Source organism: Monodon monoceros, unplaced genomic scaffold, assembly GCF_005190385.1.
Source record: "Monodon monoceros isolate NGI ecotype Baffin Bay Population unplaced genomic scaffold, NGI_Narwhal_1 Super_Scaffold_13, whole genome shotgun sequence".
NCBI lineage: Eukaryota > Metazoa > Chordata > Mammalia > Artiodactyla > Monodontidae > Monodon > Monodon monoceros.
The window spans coordinates 24603287-24624938 of NW_021703769.1; the positions used below are offsets into that span (position 1 = coordinate 24603287).

The window sequence follows — 21652 nt, forward strand, 5'->3', positions numbered from 1 at the left end:
AAAAGAATAAACATGAAATAGCAGATACGGCTCTGCAGTCAGACAGGACTGAGTTCTAATCCCAGTCCTACCACTTATGAGACATAGCCCTGGACATGTCTCTTATCCTCACTGGGCCTCAGGTTCCTCAACTGCAAAATGGGAACTATACCAGCCTCCCAGGATTAGTGACAATATCTGTAAAGTGCCCAGTATAATGGCTGAGACCAGTAGATATTTACATAAGAAACTCAAATGCCCAATGCCCTATGCAAAGAGATGAATCTAGCCTGGCAGTCTAGATCCTCCACATTCCAGCCCTAATCCTCTTTACCCAGGTTGTCTCCCAGTGCTCCAACGCTTCACCTGAGAATAAGGGAGTCAGGGGTAGGGGGCCTATGCATGCTCTCTCCCTTGTCCTAGTATCTGGTACCAAACCTAAAAACTTCGCAGAGTGCCCCCTCCCCATGCCTGTCAAATCACTACTGTTTGGGACTGAGAGAGGAAAGAACACTGGTTGGGAGGAGTTCCAGGCTTTGCTGAGCCACTGACTCACCTCTCTACCACACCATGAGGTCTCTAGTCCTATACTCTAACACTAGTATCAGCATCTGTTAGGCCATGAGGGGAGACCCCAAAGCAGAAACAGAAGGTAGAGCTGGGGCCTCAGCCATCTCTTCCCACAGTGTGGTTTGAGTATATACTCTACCCTCCCTGTATCTTGCACTCTAACCCTACCCTTGATTATGGCCTTAGGCTGAGGTTTAGCATCTATGACAAGCAGCCCATATAGCTATGGAGGGAAAGGCAACAAAGTGTAGGTAGGTACAAACTTGGGCTTACAATTCCCAACAGTGAGTTAGAGTTGGGGAAATACAAATGATTGTTGGCTTCTTTATTTTTGCCAGAGGTCATCCCCTCCATGCCCCAATAGGAAGACTGGTCCTGGCTTCGCTGTTGATGTACCACATGACCATGAGTTTGGGAGCATGTGACCACGAAGGGCCCTTCCATTAACCCTGGTGATGTTCCAGGGTTAACATTACCAATACTTGCTGAGCACTTACTACATGCCAGGAACTGTACTATGTCTTCTGCTATGAGGTAGGTGGTGGTATATATAGTGTCCATTTCACAAATGAGGAAACTAAGCTTAGTTGGAGCTTAGTCCTACACAAGCTAGGAAATGGCAGAGCTGGGACCAGTCTGTATGAGACAAGAGGTAGTGCTCTTAACCTTGGCCCAGACTGGCTTTGTGCTAGGCATGCACTCTACCTGCCAGGAGATCAGTTTCTAACACTTTCTGATCCTTTGGGAAAAAACTCATGGAGCCTTGCTGAGTGCATACTCTCAAGTCCAAGAGCCAATAAGCACTTGCTGTGAGCCTGGGGGATGGACTCCTCCCCCTTCCCATAACTCAAGGGGCTGGCTCCTCACAGTGATGTGGCAAGATTAGTCACTGCTTGCCGTTGGTTGATTATAGCTATTCTTTTCTGTAAATGAAGTTTAAAAGTCATCAAAGGGTTTGTCAGCTGTGACTTATGAGCCTCTTTCCCCGCAGGGAAGTCAGGCAGTGACAAATGCCCCTCTTGTTCTGCCATCCGTTACAAGGCAGAAGGTGCCATGTTCCAATTACTGGAGACCCCGATGAAGTTCATGGAAAACCCTGCTCCAGGCTGCAGCCATTAGTCAGGCCTGGCAGGGCTGCCAGCAGAGCTGCCCTAGGCCCAGGCCCCACTGGCTAAGAATGGAGTAAGGGCACATTTCTGACTTTGTGAGTCAGCCCCTTCCACCCCATACTTGTGTTATCTCTGGGGGGTTTATTCTAGACACATTTAAAAAACGAGTAAAAACATGGGCATCGTGTGGGCTGTCTCAAAGTACCCAGAATCAAGACTGCTTAAGACAAACAGACATGCGGAAATAAGGTCATGCTGCCTGTAGAGTAGGTGGGGAATATGATGCTCAAGAGGGAAGAGCATAAAGTACCTATGATGTTCAGAGTAGAGACTGAAAGCACCCTTAGAGATCATCTAGTGTAACCAATTGCCTCAGTACTCAATACCCATTATATGCCAAGCCCTGTCCACCTAAATGCTGGGGAACCAAAAATGAATAAAATATAGTCCCTACCACTGAGGGTAGATGAGATCATTAAGGTTTAAATAAGTGACTTGCCCAAGGTCACAAAATAAGTTAGGATCAGTGACGGAATAAGAAAGCAGGTCTCCAGACCTCTAGTGAAGTAGAGAAAGTGGAGTGACAGGGAGCCCTCCTGCATGCCAGGCTCTTTACACAGAACATCGCATAACGGTCAAGAGCGCTAGCTCCCATTCAAATCCCACCTACACACTTATCACAGGGTTTGACTTCTGAAAAGTCCCTCAACCTATCCAAGCCTCAGAACAAAATTTATTTCAGAGTTGTAGTGAGAATTAAATAAGATAATACATGTACAATGAACAGTGGCAGGCACATATTAAGTATGCCAAAATATTACTTAACAGCAATTTGAGGTAGGTATTATTAATCTTGTTTTACAGACAAGACTGAAGCTCTTTTTCACTTTGTCACACTGAGCCAGTACTTCTCAAAACTACTTGCGGTGAAGAAGCAGTTTTTTGTTGTTTTGCTTTTTAAACTTCCAATCCATTACAGACAAATACATTTGTAAAATACAATAAAAATGTCAAATTACTGTAAAGGTCTCTAAGCGCTTAGTCTCAATTTCTGTACTCATCACAAACCAGCAAGTTTGCGAACTAGCATCCTATCTATTCAGTGGGCTATAATTTGAGTAGCACAGCTCTAAACCACTCTCACCCATCCCTGTCAACCTCTATAAAGAGCAAAGCAAACAAAAAATAGAGTTTATTTCATTTCTTTCGAGTCCTTTAACCTGATTTCTTGTAGACTTTGGTGTTAGACTATAAAAAACTATCCTAGTCTTTTTCCTTTCTTCTCAAGAAAGAGAGAAGAGGATGCAGGTCAATGATGAGTTCAAGGATTTGCCACCAAACGCTTTAGGAGGTGATTTATCTTGCTCATCTGCCCTAGATCATGCTATATCCTGCAAGTCAAGATGATCTAGGCTTAATGAGGACTAACACCTTCCTGAAGCCCGGTGATCTGAAAGGAAGGCATGTGCCTGAAGAGGCTAGTACTTCTAGACCCTCTCTCCCCAGACTAGAGGACATGAGGAAACCAGCCAGGAAGGGGAAGCATGTTGTAACTCTTCTTTTTGGTATTTCTAATTTTCAGTCTTGTATCATAGCTATTTACACAGTAGTCTTCTCTCTCCCTCTAGGGAGTTTATTGACAGCAAGATGGATATCAGATTCATTCTTGAATGTCACTGTACACCCAACAGTGTGACTGGCTGGGGCAGATGAGCAGCTCTTAACCAGTGTGCCAAGACATAATAATGTACCTTGAATCTTCCAGGTGCATGGATAAAATTTCATCGGTGTACAAAACTTCTTTTTGTTCTAACTGAGCTAATAAGGTAGTACTATTTTTCAGCACAACCCAGAGCTGAGTGGGTCATATGACACGGTGTATAGAGAGGTACAACCTGCTGCTGTGAACAGGGCGCTGCCATCAAGCAGGAATCAAAGCCTAAATGTTTCCTGCCATGTGAGAGGCCATGTAATATGGTCAAGAGAGTAACCTCTGAAGCCAAATGCCTTCATTCTGCCACTGAACCAGCTGTGTGACATGACCCTCAGTAAGTGTCTTAAGTTCTTTATGCTTCAGTTATCTCACCTATAAAATGGGGGTAGTGATACATATCTCTAGGGTTGCTGGAGGATAAAACAATCTAATTCATGTTTAAAACAATGTCTGGCACATCAGAAATATGCTACTGTTATTAGTATTGTTATTGTTAGAACCCAGAAGAACTTTTTCTTGTGAGTATGAAAGGTAGTGAGTTCTACTGTAACATTAATCTAGAGCTGAACTATGATCAAGGAAAGAATACTATCATTGTGGATGCAATAAATTTTAGTATCTGGAAATGTGCCTTGAACATAAAAGGAATCATGGGAGTAGGCACTCATTAAGTGTTAAATGAATAAAGAAATGAGTATCAAGAGTAAAGCAGTCCCCAGAGAGTACAACTTGAGAAGGCGGGCGGCAAGAGGCCCCTAAGTGAGGGTTCCCAGAAAGGCCTCTTTGTACCTTGAAGACCCAGAAGGCAGGTTGTTCTCCCCTTCTAGGCAACAGGGCTGCAAGGGCTGATACTGCAAGAAACCTCTGCTTGCTCACTGTTCGGTATCTCCGATGGAACCTCCACATTCTGTGGCTCCTCTATTCTGAGCAAGGCTGCAGCAGGTTGTGCCATAGTAGTGTACACGTCCCCATTTTCCTATTGGAGGAACACAGAGAGGGCGGCCTAACCCCTCCCAAGACAGACCTTGCCCCAAGTTAAAAGAGTAACAGGGGATTATTAGCTTTGAATTCCTGCTTGCCTGTGGAGTCCCAGGTCCTGAACCCCACTTCCACTAGCTGTGTGAACTTGGGAAGGCACTTCACTTCTCTGAGGTTCAGGCTCCCCATCTGTGAAATGGGGATGAAAATCCCTGCCCTGCCCACTTGCAGTGCAGGTTGTTGTGAGGGTCAAAGGAGATAACATAGGGGAGTGTACTGTTACCTGAGATTGCTACAAAAATGTGGACAGGGATATTCCCTGGGATGGACAGCTCCTGCAGGTCTTCCTAGACAGAGGCACCCTGGCAGTGAGCCAGTTGGCTGGAAGTAGGCGGTAGATGGTACACAACCTGGCACTGCAGCCAAGCACTGTGCCCCTCAGGTATAAGGGCAGTTGATTAAAATCCTTGCCTGTGAAATCAGTATTTTCCTCATTACAACAATCCTTCTCCTTGAAAACACCTAATGCTACCCCTCACAGTCCCACTAAGGCTTGATCCTGCCGAAAACGTATGCACTGGCATATAAATATACATATTTAATTTCCCACATTCAGACAGGAGAAAAGAAAGCTGACCTCTGTCCAGGGTGCTGATCTAAACACAACTCAGGGCTCTAAGCATCACCCCACAGTGCTGTATGTTTGGTCCAAAGAGGACCACTGAGAATGATGCCACCGTCATAGCCACTATGTCCCTCTGGTAACAACATTAATTCCACAAATATTACTAAGCTCTGCCTCTTGAGTGAACCACTGAGCAAGTGCGTCCTTGTCTCCTGTTTAAGACCCTTCAGCAGCTTCGCACCACCAAGAATCAAGTCCAACTCCTTAAACGTGGTCTACAAGCCTCTTCACTAAAGCTACCAAATTCATACACAACAATCCTCTAAGAGATTATAAGTCAACCAGCTTTACAGATGAGTAAACCCTAGTGCAGAAAGACAAAGGCAGTTGCCCAGGGTCACATAGTGAGCACATCGGTATGAACTGAGTTCTTCCTGAAGGGCTAGGTACCTGACCCCAAGTATCAAACTTACAACCGCCTTTTCTTGGACTAGTCTATATGATGCAATATGGGGATGGGGCATTTATTGCTCAGGTGACCCCTTCAGGGAGCTGCTTAGATAAATGTCTCTTGCTGGAAGCTGCCAATCTGAACTCTCTCACTCCCATAGCTGCAGCATCATTGATAAACTTGGCGTAATGACCAAAATGTTCATTTGCATGTAATATGGTACACATTTGCATACCTAAGTTCAGGAGGACCAGCCACCACGAGCATCAAATAAAAGTAAACCAATGAGGGCTTCCCTGGTGACACAGTGCTTAAGAATCCGTCTGCCAGTGCAGGGGACATGGGTTCGAGCCCTGGTGTGGGAGGATTCCACATGCCACGGAGCAACTAAGCCCGTGCGCCATAACTACTGAGCTTGCACTCTAGAGCCGGCGAGCCACAACTACTGAAGCCTGTGCACCTAGAGCCCGTGCTCTGCAACAAGAAAAGCCACCGCAACGAGAAGCCCATGCACTGCAACGAAGAGTAGACCCGGCTCGGCACAATAGAGAAAGCCCGCGCGCAGCAACGAAGACCCAACACAGCCAAAAATAAATTAATTAATTAAATAAATTTTAAAAAACCAAAAAAGTAAACCAATGAACCACAACAACTTAGGGGGAAAAAAAGCCAGCCCCCAAAACAATAAGCATAACATGCCCAATACCTAATGAACTTCTAAACTAATTTATTCAACTGATCATGACAGAAGCAGCTGTGGTCTCTACGGTCTTTTCCTCCCGTCATCTTCTTAGAAAGAATTAACTAATCCTTTCTGGTCCCCTTTCCCCTCAAAAAGGACACTACACTAAACATGTTTCTATACTGCAATAGCTGGTATAAAAAAAAAAGTTTCCCCCAAACTTTAATAGATTCTCAACTGCAGGAGCATGAGCTTTGGATAGAAACAGATCAGGATCAATCAATCATTTACTTACTAACTGTGTGACCCTGGACAAGTCATTAAATTCCCTGAGCTGATATTCTCTACTAGGCATACTTCCATATACTTCTTCCCTCCACACAGTGAATCATTTCCTGATTCACATACTAAAACCAAGCCCTGCTGATTTGGCCTCCTAAATATTTTTAAAATGTAGCCCTTCTTTCTCCATTCATATTACCACTCAATTCGTCCTCCACACCATCACAATATCACTACATGCCTCCTTTGCTTAAAACCAAAATTAAAGTTTTGCTTTATTATTTCAAAATTCTTGGCCATTAATTTGGGTGTTTGTACTTGTGTGTTTATTTGGTTTTTTTTTTTTTTTCTGGTACGCGGTCCTCTCACTGTTGTGGCCTCTCCCGTTGCGGAGCACAGGCGCCGAACGCGCAGGCTCAGCAGCCATGGCTCATGGGCCCAGGCGCTCTGCAGCATGCGGGATCTTCCCGGACCGGGGCACGAACCCGTGTCCCCTGCATCGGCAGGCGGACTCTCAACCACTGTGCCACCAGGGAAGCCCAAGTACTTGTGTGTTTATTTTTTGAAATTACCATAAGTAATCACCTAAACCCCAACCCCTCTATAGGACATAACTATTGTTAGCATCTTGGTATACTGCCTTCCAGTGTTTTTTCTTGTGCTACGTAATATTTGGATTACATAGTTAGATCATTGATTCAATTCTGTAACATAATTTTTTCAACTAACATTATAACATAGTATATATAACGTATCTGTCCTTATTGCTGCATAGCTTTCAATAAGCATCATTTTAAAATAATTATCATTTTTAATAACTCAGTTTCCCCATGAGTGGATTTATAATTTAGACTGGTCACAGTTTAGGTGGTCATTTAAGCTTTCTCCAATTTCTCAATATTATAAATAATAGCATCTGAGGGAAAGTTCATTCTATATATTGGATTATTTCCTTAGGACAGAGTGTCCCAGAAGTGGAATTACTGTGTCAAAATGTATGAACATTTTTATGGTTGAGATACACTCTGCCTAATTGTTGTCCAAAAGTGCTGTACCAATCTACACTGCTATCACCAATGAATGCCACTTTCATGGTAACCTCACCAGAATCATGTACTATATTAGCATGTGTGGTGGTGGGGGGGATAGGGGGTGGGGGCAGTTAACAGGGGAAAAGCAAATACTCATTGTTGTTTTCATGTATACATGAAAATAATAGTCTCCCACGATTGTTACACTAAGTTTTGAGTCTACAGAGTTTTTGATTGCCACGAAGAAGTTATTGTAGGTTCTTAGAGGAATAATATGCTGAAAATTTATTTACTCATTTATCAAAAAATCATTTATTGAGTACCTGTTTCTGCCAGACACTGTACAAACTATGGAAGTGAACAAAGTATTTACAATCCCTGCCCTGGAGGAATTCACAGTCCACACAGTCCAGTGATGAAAACCAGAAACTATGTTTCATCCCTTTCATCTGGATAAGGGCTATGATAGGAACACGTGGGGACTCAGAGGCATGTCACTTACCAAAGGGACAGGACAGAAGGAAGAGGAGGCAGTCAGCAAGAGGAGTCATCAACAAGTTCTGATCTTGTCCATAGGGATAAGTTGAAGTTGACCCATACATAGATGAGAGGAAACATTTAGGAAAGAGGAAATAGCATGAGCAAAGTTGTGGAAACTGGACAGTGCTTCCACACTGAGTGAATAATAATATGTATTGCGGTTTCGCTGGAGTGTAGAGTCTAAGACTGGATGTTGCAAGAGATGATAGCAGAGAGCCTGGAAAAGGCCAGATCAGAAAGCCCTTGGGGACTGTTGAAGAGCTTGGACTTCATGGGAGCCATGACCCAGTCCTATGTCATATGCAGAAGAGAGCTCAGTAAGAAGGGCCTCAGAAGTCCCTATAGGTGTTGAGCGTCTGAACTACAGAAGCCAAACCCCGATCACAACATCCCACTGTGTCAACTTTTTTTGTCTCATATGTTAGTCTTCTCTTGCCAAGCAGTGAAGAACTTTTGGGGTATTTTTCACAGCACCTAGCACACTGCTAGGCACATGGCAGGGGCTCCAATAATGCTCATGGATCAACTAACTGGAGGTACCTCCGGCAATAATACATATACTCAAGAAACCCTTACTGCCCTGGCATAGCGCCAGCCAATCTCAGCGGGAGCTCAGTCACTGCCTCTCTTGGCAGATGTACTGCCTCAGAAAGCTACCTCCCCATTTCTTGCTCCTTCTGCCAAATAAAAAAATGTGCCTGGGTACAAGAAACTATAAAGTATGTGATAACTAAGCAGCACATCGGGTGGCCAGCGGGGTGGCCTGAGGGTCATAAATCCTTCCCCATAGTACACTCCTCAAGCCAAGGACTCCCTCAGCTCTACTGGCAGTTTAGGAGTGCCACCACGACCCCCGCATTAAAATAAAATAGGTTTTTCCAATTGAGCACGTTAAAAGTCTCCTTTGAGTAGCTGCTGACCTTCTCTGAAGTATTACAACTTTCTACATTAATAACATCTGCTTTAATGACGACAAGGACATTAACAGGATGATTATTTCAACAATTAATATAATAGCAAGTCATTCATGCCCTGCTAGTAGTGGTATGAGCTGTGGGCAATGGGATCTGATGTGCTGCCTAAGATCCATCTGAGGAGGCAGTATTAAAATGATCTGTTTCTGTGTCATCTCCCCTCCCAGATTGTGAATTCATGGATGGCAGGGACCACAATCTATTTAATATCGGCATTCCTCCTGCCTTTCAGGATAACCCTGGCCCAGAGTGGTGCTCAGGGAGTACCTGCTGAAGTGAACTCCAGGTACCACTGTCCCCACCCTCTTCCTCATTCACACTTTTTAAGAAACAAAGAAGGAGGCGGTACAGGTAACGAAGCCAGGAGGCTTGGGAGACAGAAAGGAGACATCTTTGCAGGAGCCCAATCCACTCCAGCCTTTAGGAAAGGCTGTTTTGTAATATAAAAAATGATCATTATGATTCATTAATTGCTTATTTTGTAGTAGATGCCTTGCTAAGTATTTTACTTCTCATTCTTACAACAACTCTTTGAGGTTAAGAATTATATCAAGGTCACAATGGCCCTGAGACTCTTAGGACAATGACTGTGGAGTCAGACTACCTGGGTTCAAATCCCCGCTCTGCCATGTATCAGCTGTATGATGCTGGGTAAATGCCTTAACTCCTCTGTGCCTTAGTTTTCTCAGTTGTAAAATGAGAATAATATTACAGTACCTTCCCCATAAGGTTGTGAAAATTCGGTGAGATAACGTATCAGCAAGTGAAGCATTCAGGAGCTTTCTAAATGAAATTATTATTACTACTGGTCCCATTTAATAGATGGCTCCAAATATCACACTCTTAACATTGCATAAGGTTAAGAGAGATTGCTTCATCAATAAAGCAGGACCAGAACCAATTTCTGATTTGGTGATGGAGGCTGGAGCCAGAAGGGTTTTCAGTGCACAAAGCCACTGATGTCATAACCTTGATGAAAACTCTTCAGGATAGCCTTTGTTTTCCATCCCCCAGGAAGATACAGTCACTGTCTCCTCTGGACCCCGATATTCTCTACAGACCTCTGTCACAGCAACATGTGCTGCACCTTTGTGATTCACATATCTGTCTTTCTCCATTAGACTCTGAACTCCTAGAAGGCAGAGACCCTTTTATTAATCTTTGCAATCCCAGCCTCCGGCACTGCCCTGGCAACAAGTAGATGCAAAAGGTGAAAGAACCCTAAGGTGGGCACTGTTTCAGTAAATGGTTTCCCAGTGTTCCTGACATGGCAGCTCCTTAAAAGTGAACTGTATATTTGAAGTTCATGGGACGAACCCAAGTTCCTCATCCATCAGTAGGGCAGAAGGACAGGCAAAACAGTGATGAGAGAGACAACAAAGGAGGATCAAAGCGAGAAGCTGGGGACCAGTGGTGTCTTTGTTCAGTAGACTCCAAGAAGCAGAGGCTCAAAAGAGAGGCTGAATCTTTAGCCCAGAAACTGCTGAATCTAAGCTTTCTGTGGTGGGGAAGATGTACAAGGTCCTCACCAAGCAGAGAGCAACAAAGGCTAGAAACTGCCATCCTCGTTGGAAATCAACACAGCAAGGGAGACCCAGTCTACTCTCTGAATTATCTGGTGACCCTGAGATGAGCCCAACCACTGGGCCCAACCATGCTGGTTTAAAGGAAAGAACACTGGGCAAAGAGTTCGAAGACTTGAGTTCAGTCCTGGAAATGTACCAATTTTTCAATTAATAAATACTTGAGGATCTACTATACGTCAGGATTGCACTAGGCACCTGTAATACAACAATGAACATATCACTAATCTGCTGTCAGCCCCTGGAAAAGTCACTACCCCTTCTCTGAGCCTCAGTGTCCTCATAACGACACGTGGAAGATAACCTCTATGTCATAGGATTGTTTTGTGTATCAGATGTGTTTTGGAAAGTTTACTGTACAACTTTGCAAAGGTAAAGGTTGTATTTTTTACTAGAGCTAAACTAGAAGGCTTAGTAAAAGCAAGGACAGCCCCCCCAAATAAATGCCAGGGACAACTACCTCTGCCAGGTCTGGATAGAAACCAGCGACACATTCCTAACCACTGAATTCCATGTAAGATGGTGATGGAAAAGCAGAAATCTGACACGTTCTCCTCAAATTCCTCTCAGGATCTTTCCCATAGTTACTGGTATCCGTGTTCATCACTGGGAACTGCACTATGGGGCCTCTTGGATGAGCCCCCTGGATGCAACTGAAACTTCTTAAAAGAAGAACAGACTTAAAACTTTGTGGGTTAGAGGTACCTTTCCAGACACTGAGCTAAAATTACCTGACCCCTGGTCTTTCAACTGTTTGGAAACATTTGGTGGCCACTAAGCATGTTGTTTCCTCATTTTCCTGCTTACTGGCACAAACACAACAAAACAGAAAGCTTGATGCTCTAACAATGCTCTCTGATTAGTGGTTTGCAGAATCCTCTGTAATTTTATGATTTGCCGGCTAGAAGAATAAGAACAATGGAGTGGAAATGGTGTGGCCCAAGGGGCAGTCAGGCACCCTGAACTTTAGACTTTGTTCTACTGTGGACTGGCTCTGTAAACTTGATTACAGACCTTAATTGCCTCATCCAAAAAATGGAGGAACTGAACCATATCAGTGTTGCATGAACTCTTCCATGAAAAACCAGTGTTCCTCAAGATGTTAATGAGAGTTCCTCAGAAAAGGGGCTCCAAGATCAAATAAAAACAGGAAACTTGTCATACTCCATCCCTTCCTCCCCACCCTCCCCAGTCACATGCACACTAAGGCTCTAAGAAGTCAACAATAAAGAAATGTACTTTGCATTATTCAGTCTGACTTTTCCTAGATTATTAACGTCTCTTCTGAGGAAGACACATTGGAATAGAGCTCTCGGGTCCCTGGTCAGCTCTAACCCGCTGTGATTTGTATCAGAAGTACTTAACCAGTGCCTGGAGCACCCCTGTTTCCCACTAACCCAGTGAGGCACTTAAATGATACTCTGGCTTACAGAATTTCATTACATGTAGTTCACCTCACTGTAGTGAGAGTACTAATTTTTTTGTGTGACATCTTTACTGGAGTATAATTGTTCTACAATGGTGTATTAGTTTCTGCTTTATAACAAAGTGAATCAGCCATACATATACATATATCCCTATATCTCCTCCCTCTTGCGTCTCCCTCCCACCTGCCCTATCCCACCCCTCTAGGTGGTCACAAAGCACCGAGCTGATCTCCCTGTGCTATGTGGCTGCTTCCCACCAGCTATCTATTTTACATTTGGTAGTGTATATATGTTCATGCCACTCTCTCACTTCGTCCCAGCTTACCCTTCCCCTTCCCCGTGTCCTCATGTCCATTCTCTACATCTGTGTCTTTATTCCTGTCCTGCCCCTAGCCTCTTCAGAACCATTGTTTTTAGATTCCATATATATGTTAGCATACGGTATTTTTCTCTTTCTGACTTGCTTCAGTCTGTATGACAGACTCTAGGTCCATCCGCCTCACTACAAATAACTCAATTTCGTTTCTTTTTATGGCTGTGTAATATTCCATCGTATATATGTGCCACATCTTCTTTATCCATTCATCTGTCAATGGACACTTAGGTTGTGTCCATGTCCTGGCTATTGTAAATAGAGCTGCAATGAACATTGTGGTACATGACTCTGAATTATGGTTTTCTCAGGGTATATGGCCAGTAGTGGGATTGCTGGGTCATATGGTAGTTCTATTATTTTTTTTAAATTTTATTTATTTTTGGCTGCGTTGGGTTTTCGTTGTTGCACATGGACTTTTCTCTAGTTGCAGTGAGCGGGGGGCTACTCTTCGTTGCGGTGCATGGGCTTCTCATTACAGTGGCTTCTCTTGTTGCGGAGCATGGGCTCTAGGCGCACGGGCTTCAGTAGTTGCTGCACATGGGCTCGTAGTTGTGGCACACGGGCTTAGTTGCTCCGTGGCATGTAGGAGCTTCCCGGACCAGGGATCGAACCCGTGTCCCCTGCACTGGCAGGCGGATTCTTAACCACTTCACCACCAGGGAAGTCCCTATTTTTAGTTTTTTAAGGAACCTCCATACTGTTCTCCATAATGGCTGTATCAATTTACATTCCCACCAACAGTGCAAGAGGGTTCCCCTTTCTCCACACCCTCTCCAGCATTTATTGTTTGTAGACTTTTTGATGATGGCCATTCTGACTGGTGTGAGGTGACACCTCATTGTGGTTTTGATTTGCATTTCTCTGATGATTAGTGATGTTGAGCATCCTTTCATGTGTTTGATGGCAATCTGTATATCTTCTTTGGAGAAATGTCTATTTAGGTCTTCTGCCCATTTTTGTATTGGGTTGTTTGTTTTTTTGATATTGAGCTGCATGAGCTGCTTGTAAATTTTGGATGTTAATCCTTCATCAGTTGCTTCGTTTGCAAATATTTTCTCCCATTCTGAGGGTGAGAGTCAGAATACAAGACACTTAAAACACTAAGATGGGAAACCTGCAGTTACTAAGCTCCTAATACTTGTTCCATACTGTGCTCACATTTGTCCATACATTATATTATTTAATGCTTAGACAACCGTAAGAGATAGTTATCCTTTTATTACAGAGAAGAAAACTGAGGCTTGAAGAGGCTAAGTAACTTGCCCAAGGTCATTCAGCTAGAATATGATGAGCACCAGATTTCAAACCTAGGACTACCTGTCTCCCAATTCTTGGTTCTGTTTGGGGCTCTGCCACCATAATTACCATAAGATCGATCACTAACCTTCTTCCCTAACCTTCCCTGGTCTCAACTGTCAAGTGGGAATAGTAATCCTTGCACTGCTGCCCTCAAAGAGTTGCCTTAAGACTCAAAGGCAATAATAGGTATGAAAGGGCTCTGTAATATATAAAGATATGAATATAAGGGGCACTTGAAATATTGTGAACAAATGTTGATATTTCCTTTCATGATTTTTTAAGGTACTTGAGGTTCTTGTAGGCTTCCCATGAAGTCAACTGTCCTTATCCCAGTCACCCCACCTCTCCGCCCTGCTCCAAAATAGTGTTCCTTAGAATTTTCCAGTTAGGATTTTGGATAAACAGAAAACACATCAACTTCTCAGTATTGAGTACTCTTTAGGCTAATTGTCAGAGTCACACTAAGCAGCCAATCTGCTTAAGGAGTCACAAGTAAAAACAGCAGTGAGGGTATGAGTGTTGGGAGGCCTGTAGATATAGGAGACTCCTTAAATAGTGGAACATGCCTGGGAAATAGGTCCAAAGGGTCATTTGGGACAGCAGATCATAGAAGCCTTTGTATAAAATCTATCCAGAAGATCAATAAGTATGTTGTGTATGGGAGTAGGAGGGGGCAGGGTTGGCCAGCTTCAATTTGTTCTGGGATGGACAACACCTTGGCAGGGCCCTGACCGTAGAAACAGTAGTAGGGCTGTAGTAGTAGAATAGTAGTAGGGCTCTCAACTCATTCTCTAGCCCAGCCTGGGATCACACCCTCATGATCCACACTGCTGTGGCCATCTGCTCCCTTCAGCTTCTGACAGAGTAAGGCCAAAAACAATAGCAAAGCATTCTTGGAACCAGCCCTGGTCAGGGACAGATAAATAAATAGCAAAGTCCTTGCTCGTAGAGAGGAAGGCACTGCACCAGCATAGTTTGAGCCTAACCAGAGGTCCTCTTGTAAAACAAAGTCTCTGGCTCATGGGGTATATTCAGGAATTGTGTGAACTGAATGAATCAAAGGAGCATTCTTCTATGACTTAAGAGCACCTGTGGTGTCAGGAGCCCTGGATTCCAGTCCTCATTCTGGCATGAATATAATTCAGTGAATCTGGGCAAATTACTTAACTTCTGTGGACCTCAGTTTACCAACATGTAAAGCAGGCTCTGTCTACCCCACAAGTTGCTATTTGTAGCCAATGACATAATAGTTGAGACATCTACTCTGTAAATGGCATGAGATGGAATAGTGGGAGCTGACAGAGCATTGGGACACATGGTCTTAAAAAAGTTCAGAGCCCAGTCTGGGGAAGACTTGAAATAAACTCCTTTTCTTTCTCCCCAGGCAATTTAAGTCTGCTTTTCTCACACTGAAGTCATTCTTTGCATTTCTATTGAAGGGAGAGGGAAATGTGCCACTCAAGTACGGAACAGAAAGGCTGCCATCTTTCTACTTTCCACAGTTTGTTCAGATTCACTGTACTGCAAAAAAGAGCAAAAGATTTGGATTTCTAATCCTAGCTTTTGTTAATCAAAAGCTGTAAAACCATAAACAAGCCTCTCTCAGCCTTAGTTTCCTCATCTGTAAATTGGTGGAAGATTTCCTAAGTCATAAGATTATAGTTAAGATTCAATTAATTAATGATGAAAGAGTGTTTTGTAACCCACAAAATGTCACACAAACATCAGTCATTACAGAGCTGTCTTCCCATCAGCTCATGAGCTACATAGGACAGCGGTTATCACTAAATTGACAGGTGAGATAATCGAAGCCCAGAGAAAATACTGATGGTAACACACAGCTCAACTCTGACTTCCTCCAACAAAGGTAATTATTCCTTTTATTTGTTATAGGAGTTATTTATTAGTTTGTTAGCCTCATTAAACTAACAGATCTCTGGGGGACAGAGCTACATATATTTTATGCATTTTTGTACCTCAATGCCCAGCACTGGCACACCAGAAAGATGCTAAAGAAATAATGGCAGCAGAAACACATCCAGGACTCCTAATCCCAGGTATAGAGATCTTATAACAGGAAGTGGCCCAAACCTCATAGACTGACTCATCATAACTTATCTCTTCCTCAATTCCTCCACCCTAGCAAGACTTTCCATTACTAGAGAGAGTCTCTAAGCCTTTGTAGGTGCTGATCCCTTAGCCTTGAACATTCCTCATATGCTTCTTTGCTGAGCTAATTCCTATTCACCCCTCAGACCTGGAGGCCTTTCTAATCTCCCCTAATACTGGGTCAGGTATTCCCTCTCCACCACCCCCCCCATGTCTGTTTTATCATAGAATCCTAGCACACAGCATGTGTCAAAAGTATCTGTTGATGGTTGAATGACTGAAATAGTGGATCTGGAAATCCAAAGGAGATTCTTGGCCTGGAAGTCAGGAGGGCTGACTATTTCTAATTCTAGCTCCACCACTGCTGTGCTCAGTGATCTCGGGCAAGCCCCAGTCCTTCCTGGACCATCCATAAATGAGCTATCATCTATGAATGAACTCAAAAGCACCGACAATATATGAGACTTAGACTCATGCTAAGTCCTAAGGGTGAGGAACTTCTGAAGCCAGCTGTGTGCTCCAGAGTATAGGAGGTCCAATATCCTCACCCCAAGAGCAGCACCAGGTACACTGAACTATGCTGTCAGCAGCCTCCCAGCCTGTTGGTTTACTTCATTTCTCCTGATGAAGTGCCAAGAATAAATCGTAGGTGAGCAGCAGAACACGTTAATGAGACCAGAGCCTAATGAATCTTTTCCTTCCTGTGTCAATTAGAATTTCAAAGCTAGGATCCCCAAGGACCAATTTATTAGGAACAGAGAGAAGCCTTTTGTTCATGAGCTGCTGCCTGAGCTACTTTCCCTGGTCCTGTATGTCTGCTATGTAACAATCTTGCGTACTCAGATATGCCACCTGGTGAGACAGACAATGCTTCTGGGGTATGAACTTCAGGAAGGAGAGAAGGGGTCTAGGGTGTTTCTGGGGGTGAGTGGGGAGGTGGTTAAGAGAATCAGAGTAGCCCTGACTTGAATGCCACCTCCCAAGGATACTGGTCTTCAAAGAGCTAATAGCAGCAGATCAACTTGCCATTTACCCAACTAAGTAGCAGGTATTGTGTGACACCTATTTGCCTAAGGTATTTTGAATCCTCCCAACAACCCCCAAAGTAGGTATCAACAGCACTATTTTTTTTTTTTCGGCCGCACGGCGAGGCTTGCAGGATGGGCTCTCAGTTCCCCGGCCAGGGATTGAACCCAGGCCGCGGCAGTGAAAGCCTGGAATCCTAACCACTAGGCCACCAGGGAACTCCCTCAACAGCACTATTTTACAGACAGAGAAACTGTGGCTCTGAGAGACAAAGTAAGAATTTTAAGGAACTAAGGAACTAGTTGAGGAACTAGCTGAAGAACACAACCAGCAGTTGGTAGACAGGGATTTGAATTCACAATCTGAACTTGCAATTCCAGAGACTGGGCTCTTTCTATGAAACCACAGCAACCTTGCCCCAGGGCTGGCAGGGCCAGCGGCTGATGTCCTGAATGGCAGAGATGGCCTGTGGGCAGCCGTGGCCATGTTGGACACTTGCCACCAACACGCTGTCTTTTGCCCAGGCACAAGCAAGAGTGCCTGTATATTGCTGGTCCTTCCATTCAATGACGTTGGCAATCTCACCCCGAGAACATAATCCAAGTAGAGTCACCATTGACATTACCCCCAGACTCCTCCCCCAGAAATCTTTTGATTTATGACAAGTTGCCAATCCTTGATCTAATAGCTCCCAGGTGCCTAGTTCTCTTGGCTCCCATACTGTCCTCTCCAAGTCACACAGGGCCAGCCCAGTTGCCACTGCAATGTCATCAACAGAGGCAAATTCCAAGGTGAGAAGGTAAGCAAGTCAGGTTTCCAAATGGCTATGAAATGGAATTTTAGGACTCTGGTGGGAAAAACACTTAAGAGTGAGGTCAAGAGGTTTGTCCAAATTTACAGAACTAGAAAATAGCAAGAACCGGAACACAGGCATATATTGAATCCTAACCTGGCATCTATCTACCAAGAGCAGGAATAATAAATACAGAAAAAATGAGATCAGTGGTTTAAAATTTTTTTAAGCTTTTAATTTTGAGATAATTATAGATTCACATGCAGTAATAAATACTTTTTTGGGGGGTGGGGGGTGCTGTGCCTCATGGCTTGCGGGATCTTAGTTCCCCAACCAGTGACTGAACCCAGGTCCTCGGCAGTGAAAGCTCCGAGTCCTAACTGCTGAGTCGCCAAGGAATTTCCCAATAAATACTTTTTTAAAGCACTTAGCACAGTGTCTGGCACATAGAAACCCACCCAAGAAGTGTTGGCTATTAGATAATTAGGAAAAAGGGAGAGGGCATTCAGGATGGACTTTTGAGGAAGAATTACTAAGTTTCTCTTTACAGAATGCTGAGGTATACCCATATAACACTTTAAATAATCTTTCCAATGATCCCATCAAGCAGGTATTAACATCCCCATTTTACAGATGAGAAAACTGCTCTCAGAAGTCAACTAACTTATCCAAGATTACTTTGTCCCAGTACATGCCAAAGCTGGGATTCAAATCCACATATATCCAATTCCAAACGCTATGCTCTTTCTACATTTGCTTCTCTCAAGACAATACGGGCTGAGCTTAAAAGACAAGCCTGGATGTAGACTGGAAGTTAAGAGCAGGCTGCCGGTTAAGTAGGGGGGATAGCATGAACTAAGATGCGAAATTTAGCAACATACTGTCTTTGCAAAGAGTGGTAGTTCAAAGACATTGGCCAGAATAAAACAGTAAACTCACATGACAAAGACAAAATAAAAAGCTAAGGGGCAGATGGCAGAGGGTCACTGAATGCTAGCTGCTCTTGCCAACTATGTGGATCACAACTTGACTCCCCTTTGCTGGACACTAAAGAAAGAGAGGTAGCATGCCAAAACTGAAGAGCCATAGACTGGGAGGCCAAGGAAATCAAGTTCTACCACTAACTAGTTAAGTGGCCTTGGGCAAGTCACTCGTCCTTTCTGGGTTTCTAATACCAGAGGATCAAACTAAAAGATGTCCAGGGACCTCTCTAACTTTGACCTTCCAGGAATCACTCTATTACCAGGTCATGTGTACAAATGTGAGTCTGGGAAATGCTAATGCTGTGATTAAACAAAGAAGCCTGAAATGAAACAGAGTAATGGTATGATAGGAACCTTGGGTACAGGGATAGAGAAAGAGAGCTAAGTGAGGGAGAGGAGAATAAAGGAATTAAATGGGATCCAAGTTAATCTTGGATAAAAGCCAGAAGACAGCAGGCAGGCAAGGGAAGGGAGGCTGAACCAGGAGAGTTACCAATCCTGGCCTTCCTACTAACTTGCTATGTGGCCCTGGCTATTAGCCTCATTTTCCCATTGGCCAAATGCAGGGTCCTATATGTTCTGGCCTCAGCTGTCCCCTCTCCCCTCTCTCTTCTTTCTCTTTGGTGCTGTTCCAACCACACTCTCTGCCTCCTAGTTTCTCTACAAACATGCTCTTATCTTGGGGCCTAGCCTGCAAAGCTTTCACACATATGAAATAATCTAATAATTAACGATTTACTCGTTTTCTGTCTCCCCCACTGAAACAAGTTCCATGAAGGCAGTCTTTGTTTTGTTAACTACCATATCTCAGCTACAGGAATAGTATCAGGCATTTGTTGAATGGACCCCTAAGGTCCCTTCCAATTCTGGCATGCTATGATTAACTTATGGGCTTATGGAACTGGTGAAAATCTCAGAAGTTCAAAGTTCAAGCCTGGGTGAACTTAGGTTTAACCTGTCCTTTTGGCTCCAATTTTTGATATTTGCTTTGCCTCAGAGGGTCTTCAAAAATCATCTCCAAATGTAACAATCACATCCTAACACACAACTACACACATGCACAAATAGACAAATATATACCACTTAATTCAAGAATTATTATCATATGCTAGATGTGAAACACAGTATTTCCTTAACCTGGAAAATGAGGCCTTATGCAGTTTAGCCCCAACTTACTTCGATAACTTTAACCCTAACCACACTCCATTCCTGAAATCCTATGCTCTGGCTACAACGGACTGTTTACTCTTCTCTGAGACACACATGTGAGCTTCTGTGCCTTTGCCCTCATTGGTCTCTTTGCTTGGAAGCTACAGACTCCCCTTCTCAACTGCCAAATACTTCATCTTTCACTAATGTCAAATGTCTCACCTTTGAAGTCCAACTCAAATATCACCTCTTTTGTGAAGCCTTCCTTGATCTCTCAGGCAGTTAGTGTCCCCCCACCTCCAAGTTCCCAAAGCACTCCACATGCTTCCATTATAGTGCTCATCACTGCCACCTACTTACTTTATCTACCTCTTCTCCTTGATCATTTATGGGCTCCAAAGGCCTTGACCATGTGTTTGCCTTCTCCTTATCCCTAAGGACCTACCTCTGTGCCTGGCACAAATGTTTATCATATTGGATGTTAACATGGCACCACAACTAATAACACTTCTTAACCTTCACTGGCACACTTGATCAGATAGTTCTTCCAACCAAAAGCTGGTTTCCCTCATACTTCTACCCACTAATATGAACTCCTGCGGGACTGGAGAAGAAGCTGGAAAGAAAGAGGAGAAACAGTATTTGCAGAGCCTTGAATGTCATGCTAAGGACACTGGATTTTATTCTAGAGGTTTTATGAGCAAGAAAGTGATAGGAATAAGATCTATATCTTAAAACCTATGGAGAGAAAAAGGGGGTTATATTTCAGGGTCAAAGACTGGAGATGGGGAGACAGGCTAGTTGACAATGAAAAAGTCTCAGTGAGAGAGGATTAAGATCTGGCCTTGGATGGTAGCACTGGGGATAAGAAGATGGGCAAAACATTTCAGAGACAAAACCACATAATGAAAGCAGTTGCCTACTTTACCTGAGTGAAACTCTGCTCAAAACAAACTTCCTCCAGGTGGAACTTTGTGACCTCTTTGCATCCAAGATGGCCCTGAGGGTAACCAGAGCAGGGAAAAAGCCTCCATGACTAGGTGAAGGGGAAGAAGCAAGTCTAGGATTAGCAAAGACCAAGCTCCAAGCCAGTGAGTAGGGCTGTAGGAGACAGCTCAACCTCCTGCTAATAGCTGCTACCTGCAGAAGTTTCTGCAAAGAAGTCGGGTCTGTGCCCTGAGCAGAAAGATGCCCTCCTGACTTGGAGAGCTCTAGCCAGCTTTAATACCAGAGACTCTGATGATTTTCAGCGGTGCTTTGTTAAGGAAAATTATCCAAAAACTGGAAGTAAGGGAAAAAGATAACTGTGTGAACTTTTAAAGTCATGTTAGGACATTTTTTTTAGTATGTATCTGAGAGTCATCTGATACTCCTGGAGAATGGAATTTTGTTTGACTTACTGTTCACAAACAGGGCCCAAATATTTTAAAACTCTGCAAAGTTAGAGATTAACATATAGCAAACTGAGAAGTAGAAAAGATAACATGAAATGTTACATTTTTATTAGAACATTTATCAATTTTCGATCTAATTTAGCAATCTCATTTCAGCAATCCTTTTTCCACTAAGAACATAAATCCAGTTTCTCAGCTATTCTCTTTCTGCTGGTTCCCACACTGAGTTAAACAAAACTTGACACATGCTCACATGGATGAGAATTATGCCCTGACATAGTACACACATCCACAGGCCTGCCTACCTACCTCACAGGAACCAGATGCCAGGAGGCAAAAGAAGCCTGACATCCAGGCACAGGATTTTAGTGAAGTGAAACAGGTGGTCACTTATGAAATGACATAAAGCTCAGTGTAGCAGAAAGGGCACAAAGCTGAGAGTCAGACCTGCCACTAATTTATTGTGTGACCTTGGGCCTATTACTTACTGCCCCTTGCTGGGCCTCAATTTCACAATTATAAAACAGGTAAGTTGATCTAGGTCAGTGTTGTTTTATAAACTGTGCTCCTGGCAACTA

General features: G+C 43.6%; 1 protein-coding gene across 8 annotated transcripts in view; it reads right to left on the reverse strand.

Annotated features, from left to right (window-relative positions):
* RALY (RALY heterogeneous nuclear ribonucleoprotein) overlaps positions 1-21652 on the reverse strand; it is a 79616-nt gene that overhangs the window by 14335 nt on the left and 43629 nt on the right. Inside the window, exon 1 of one of the 8 annotated variants that reach the window (XM_029219868.1) lies at positions 20609-20629. The exons of 5 other annotated variants lie outside the window; for them this stretch is intronic. Coding sequence is in view for 2 of the 3 variants with exons in the window: in XM_029219862.1 (XP_029075695.1) it covers positions 4162-4278 (117 nt within the window). In the remaining variant the exon portion in view is untranslated. Of the gene's footprint in view, positions 1-4161; positions 4471-20608; positions 20630-21652 lie in introns of those variants that run through there. 2 more of the 8 variants (XM_029219862.1, XM_029219863.1) reach the window with 2 other exon arrangements.